Consider the following 6472-nt stretch of genomic DNA (forward strand, 5'->3'; position numbering starts at 1 on the left):
GTGTTTACACACTCAAGCAGAAAATGAAACTTGTCGGCTCATATACCAAAGGCTACTATGTATGAAATCAAAATTCCATGGTTTAGGACCAAACTTGTCGGTTTAGGAAATCAATAGTCACCTTCATGGACATGTAAAAATTGGTAGTCTATGCAGAATCAAACTTGGTATGTGCATTATTAAGCATGCTTTTGTGTGTGTGTGTGTGTGTGTGTGTGTGTGTGTGTGTGTGAGAGAGAGAGAGAGAGACTAGCTACTGTATATATGACGACATATCCAATGGAAATGAAGGATCGTCGGTTTAGGAAATCAATAGTCACCTTCATGGACATGTAAAAATTGGTAGTCTATGCAGAATCAAACTTGGTATGTGCATTATTAAGCATAATAGAGATGATCAGGCTATTGAGATGGATATGAGTGCCAGAATACTAATAATGATCATCATCATTCAAGCCTTATTCCAAGGATTTAGGATTGGTTAAACTAGTGTTCTTCCATGTGGAGAGCCATGTCTTCTGTTATAGAAAGTATGTTTATGTCCACTTTCATTAATCTCAATCTACATTCTAGTGGCGGACTATAAACAGAAAATTAGAAACAAACATTTTTTTTTTTTAAATTGGGATTAACCCCAATAAGTGATAAAGACAAATGTCAAGTGAGATTATTTGATATTCATGTTCAATGAAGACAAACGCGACAATCAAAGTTAAAAATGAGCAATGGGAGGACAAAAAAGAATGTAAATTGACGTGGTGAGAACATATATCAGCTCACTTGAACTAAAACATGTGACTTTAGAAAAATTGAATGAAGGAGAAAATTTTGCTCATACTTCAAATATTTAAGATAAGGCTTAGATGATGATGATGATGAATGCATGCATTCAAGCATGAATGTGAATATTGCATCCCTCACTGTGCTTTTGTACAAGGCTCTATTCATGGCTCAATTAACAAAATTAGTCTCCAAAAACATGATAAAATCTGTCTTAAACCAAATGATCCAAAGTCCCACAATCCTCAAGAAAAACCAGCAGACACTCGAGCAAATAGAACAGTGAGGTTGCCATTATTCGAAATCAAGTACAAACGAATAAATGAGAGGATGTCAAGCCCTTTAATTTGTCGTGAATCTTGCTGAAGTGACTATTAGCCTTACATATTTCTTTTTCTTTTTTTCTTTTTTTTTTTTGACCCAAAACCGATCCATTACTAATCACACATCGTGATGGGTATAACATAGTGGCTCGCTGCACAGTCGTTTGCCCCAATCACATGTGATGTATCAGGAATCATCACCTCACCTTGAGCATTGCTCGGTTGTGAAGGCTGAAAATCCCCACTTAATTGCACTGCCTCTATGGCAGGTAGCTCCTTGTGTCATTGAATGATAACTTTACTATAAAACTAACGATTTCAAAAGTTTTGATGTTTAAAGTGTGAATCAAATCTAACATTTGTATTTGAACTCAGATGTAATGGTTAGGAGGGGAGGTTGTAATCATCACAAAGTCTAATAAACTAGGTTTAATTGCTATTTGGTAAAACCATTGCAGGACTGCATACCATGAAACCAAATGAGTGAAGTAGTGCAATAGATCATAATTTATAACCAGCAATACCTCCAAATAAAGACTTCATACATCAAAATACCTTTGAAGATGTTTGTATAAATATACCAAGAAAACATATTATAGTGTCCTATGACTTCTATATCTTAGATAACATTTTATGGTGCGATATGTATCAAATCTGTTCGACAACTCACAATGAAGCATAATAAGATGCATAAAAAGGAAACAATGAACAATCTCCCCAGTCTTCAAACAGTAGGCTGTGCTTCCTTATATGATATCGTTTTGTCAGCTACAGTACTTCTCCCCCTTCATGCATCAACCTGTGATACTCCAATAACATTTAGTATTTCTTCTTCTGAACTATGTTATTTATATGAATGAGGTATCTCATCATCCAAATGTAGCTTTTGGATCATTTTGAAAGGAACTTGACGATGTGAAGGTGCTAGAAGGGCCACTGTTTCCCTTACTTGATTGACTTCCATTGTTGTTGCTTTGAGAATGAAGAAGCTCGGGAGTACTCAATTGGGAAGGTCTTATTGGTTGGCTTATTGAGTAGAGAGAAGGTGAGAGAGAATTGGCAAAGAGATTTTGAGAACTTGAGCTCAACATTTGAAACTGATTGATTTGTCTTGGATTGCACTCTACTTGGGTTGTAACATATGGTGGAAAAAAAGATGGTTGTGTTGCAGATGTGCAAAACAATAGCTGAGAAGCAGATGGCAGAGACATTAATGGGGATGGCATTGATACAACATTATAGTTATGGGGATCTTCAGCCGATTGGTTTGAAAATCCATGGTTTCCAGATCCTAAATGTGACAAAGATAAATTTGAAGGATCCCAATGGTAGTATGGCATTGCATTGTTTAGTAACCCTGGAAAGGTAGCCCTAGGGAGACAGTTTTGATATGGAACTTGTGCATCTTGAACTTCAACGTCTTCTTGGCTTTCTTGTTCATTTCTTTTGATCCAATTGCCTTTCTCCTTGATAGTTTCTTGTGCAACCTCCTTACATTTAGACTTCAAAGGAGCATTTAGATTCCATCTTGTAAATTTGGGTTCTGTTGTTTGATCTCCTCCTTGAACGTTGTCATTGATCTTAAACACTTCCTTACCAGATTGTAAAGAGTGAGACCCATCATCCTTCGCACAATTTGTATTTGCACCAACGAGGGAAGCAAGAGAAGATTGCAGTCCGTTGCCTTCATGAGGAACTATTATGGATCGAGGGAATTGACCAAAGCTTCCTGGTGGCATTTGGAGTGGAGGAAGTTCATCGATTTCATGTTTAGCAACGTTAAGCAGCCAATCGACAACTTTACTAGGCTGATTAAAACCAAGCCTGTCTTGGAGATCATACAACTGAATAGCTGTTTGTACCGAAAGCCTAACACGCCTGTCTCTCAATCCTCTTACTGTGCAAACTTTGCTGTGTCGATCTTTCCCTCCAAAGGAACGTGATACACGTACAACTCGTGGATCCTTTAGCCCTAACCACTGAGTTGAACTAGATGATGAGCCCTTAGTGATCTTGTTGTCGCTGCTTTCACCTTCCTTCTTTGCTGGAAAATCTTTTTCTCTCGAATTAGTGATCATCGTGTGTCTCTCACCATTGGCACGGAAGCAATTAACTGATTCAACAGAAAATTTTCCTTTTGAAAATAAGTTAGTTGCTTTTTTATTTTGTTTTCTCAAATTGAATTTGCTAGATGAAGAAATTTCATGTGCACACACAGAAGAAAAAAAAGAAATATCATTAAACCTTCTATATATCTTGATAAAAGACAGCAACTTCAATGAGTATTGAAAGGGTACTGAGTTCCCCTTAATGAAAAATATGTTGTGTATATGTAGTATCTTAGTACATAAAATAAAGGAAAAAGATTAGAATTATTCAGTAACACCTAGCATAAAAATTAACTAAAACATTCTTTCAAAATTCATGCTAAACAATTGAAGGCTCAAGTTTTTTATATCAAAGAATTCCCAACTAGAAATCTTAGGTTAGAATTCAAAATCAATGGAAAACAACTATAGATCTCTTTGATTCTAATCATACCCATGGGAAATTACAATGATCCCTGGGTTACAAATGAAGGTCTAATTCATAAATTATGCATGTATCCGAAGAGGAAAAAAATAGGAGCATAACATGAAACATAAACGTGATCAAGAAAATTTTTACACAAGTACTACATATATACTCATTATGATAAGATCTACGGTCTTCCGATGAACTTACATGTAGGGGGTAAAGTCAGTATGTCTTGCAACAAATCAATTTTCAATTCTTGATGATTCAGTGGGTGAGGATGGGAGTCCTGCAACACCATTTAATGCAATACTCCTCTGAATTTTCTGCTGAAATCAGCCTACCTGTGCATAGGTTTCAAACCTGCAATCCAATTTTGTTGCAGCAGAATGAATTTTATTGAATAAGTTACCCATTTTGAGAAAGAGAGATGCTGGAATTTCACAGATCATGCCCAATGGGAAAGAAAAGAAAAAGTTATGGCGCATTTGGAACCATGTGGCTTACATCGACACCTGTCCAATAAATGGACTGCTCATATTCTTATCGTGTTCTTCATCGCACATACTGAGCTATCATTTCCATACTAAATAAGATAGGTTTGGTCTTTTTTACCCGAGGTAATTACATCGTTGTCATTATGCTGTGATGATTCAATAATTCTACTATAAACTCAAACTTATACTGTGACAAACAACATATGTCATGGTAAATGAGTGACAATCAGTCTAGTACAAAAGTAATCAGAGAGTTAACTTTGACTTCGGGACCATTCCATACAACTTAAATTGAAAGATGATGCCTAAGGCTTTATCGACAGATACAATAACTTTATGATGAGTTAATTAGACATAGCATGGGTCAAAGAATGTGTGCATGGCACAATTACAAGACTGCCATTTCATTAAAGATTTACATGAAAATCAACAGGAAATTTTGTCATTTGAAAGCTATGTAGTACTCAAAATGCTGCTATTATCATATTGTTATCTTTTAATGACACTGAAAACGATGATATAAAAAAAAAATGAGTTGTATTTTTTTTTAAATTGGCTACACTTCCATGGATTAATGCTATATACGTCTCTCCTGATAAGTAAAGTAATCCTTAATATATGAGGGAGAGGGTGAGGAGGGAGTAATTACCCCATGTAAGTTACTTCCCTGAATGACTGTTTGTCCAAATCAACAAAAATTAAGAGATAATATAGTAAAGAATATATGCTGCATAAACTAGTGACAATCACTAGTTACAAAAGCATGCTCAATCGGGTAGTTAACTTCAACTTCGGGACCATTCAATACATCTAAAAGATGATGCCTAAGGCTTTATCGGCAGCTACGAATAGCTTTATGAGTGAATTATATACATAGCACGAGTCAAAGAATGTGTGCTTGGTTCAACTAAAAAAGCCAATTTCATTAAAGACTAACATGAAAATTGACAGGAAAGTTTTTCATTTGAAAGCTATGTGGCACTCAAAATACAGCTCTTATCATATTGTTATCTTTTAACAACACTGAATTTAAACCAAGAAATAACATGATTCTAATAGTTGTATTTGGTTAACATTGATACATGTCTCTCCTAATCAGTGAAGTAAACCTTAATATGAGGTGGGGAGAATATATAGCCAAATCAAAAAGCAGTAGGACAGTGAAGATGATGATCAAGATTAGGTTTCACATGCGAGACGACTGAAAGATCAAAAATAGAAAAAAGAAATCCATTAAGATAAGACCACTCGTCTTGTTTCTAAAGTTGTGGTCAAAACTCTTAAGAGCTTTATCAGCTTGATTTGGATGATAGCTACAAGAAATACTGAGAAGCTACCTAATAGGCGAGGGACCAACACAACCTCTTTACAACATCCACTCTGTACAAAGAGGACCACTCAACTTTACAGTGCTCCATTGGGCAGAGAGATTTGCATGGAGCAAGTTTTCAACCTAATTATAGCTGACACTGTTAGAAAATTCAATTAAATTCATATATACTCCATCTTCAGCAGAAGAATGGCTAAGTGAGTAACTATCCTTCATAAGATCCACCCTCAATCTTAGATGCAGTGCAGTTTCCATAAAACTCAATCTCACATTAGTTAAGTCTATTTTCATGTAAGTTTGTCATTATAACCATAATATATAGATCATGAGATTATTTCAAGCTTAAAGCCCTATAAATCTCATTTAATGATCTTCTCCTCCATTTAAGAGGCGGTGGATTCCAACTTCAAAACCCTAGCACACAAGCAGGATGAAGCTTGGATATCACCAAACCATAACAAAGGGTTACTGGGCTGTAGTGGCACCAGTATAAAATGGGGTTCTAATCTATTTTGTTTTGTGTTGAACTAAACCCTAATCCACAAAACCTACTTTTCACATTTTGTAAGGTCTTAAGAAGCAAAATGGGTATTGGTTTTTGTCCCTTCTTTTTTAAACAACAAGAACCCTAATCCTCTATTTTCCTTTCTATATAATAAGAGAAAATATTTCATCAAATTGTCAGTAGTGTCATTTTCAGTGCATGAAAGCTGCATTACAGGTCTGTTTTATGTCTCCTGCTAATGTATACAGATCTCTTTCTCTCTCTCGTTAATTCTGTTGGGTAAGCTGAACTGAAGCCAAAAAACTATCCTAGAACAGACCAATAATAAGGTAACAGAAAATCACATTTCATACATTTAAATAAGAAAAATGTATAATTCCATGTGTCAACATTTCATTGGTTTCTGATAAAGAACAGTTAACAAGTCATACATCGAATATGAACATCTTTAGTGCTACCAAAACCCTAGGAATTTCTACTCTCATTTCTCTTTCAGTAAACATGCTGATGGAAAAAAAAAATG

General features: G+C 35.4%; 1 protein-coding gene across 2 annotated transcripts; it reads right to left on the reverse strand.

Moving 5' to 3' along the window:
- Positions 1 to 1645: 1645 nt before the first annotated feature.
- Positions 1646 to 4088, reverse strand: LOC147399221 (transcription factor TCP5-like). 2 transcript variants are annotated; one of them, XM_086448698.1, is made up of 2 exons: positions 3828 to 4088; positions 1646 to 3216 (listed from the first exon to the last, which is right to left on the reverse strand). In XM_086448698.1, exons 1-2 carry the CDS (start codon positions 3916 to 3918, stop codon positions 1973 to 1975), a joined length of 1335 nt encoding a protein of 444 aa, XP_086304824.1. In that variant the 5' UTR covers positions 3919 to 4088; the 3' UTR covers positions 1646 to 1972. The 2 variants fall into 2 exon arrangements, with proteins under 2 accessions (XP_086304824.1, XP_086304825.1); XM_086448699.1 differs by having other exon boundaries at positions 1646 to 3237; positions 3828 to 4087.
- Between the last annotated feature and the right edge of the window lie 2384 nt (positions 4089 to 6472).

The sequence above is a fragment of the Akebia trifoliata genome, chromosome 7, assembly GCF_017979445.1.
Source record: "Akebia trifoliata isolate Shusen 1 chromosome 7, ASM1797944v1, whole genome shotgun sequence".
Lineage (NCBI taxonomy): Eukaryota > Viridiplantae > Streptophyta > Magnoliopsida > Ranunculales > Lardizabalaceae > Akebia > Akebia trifoliata.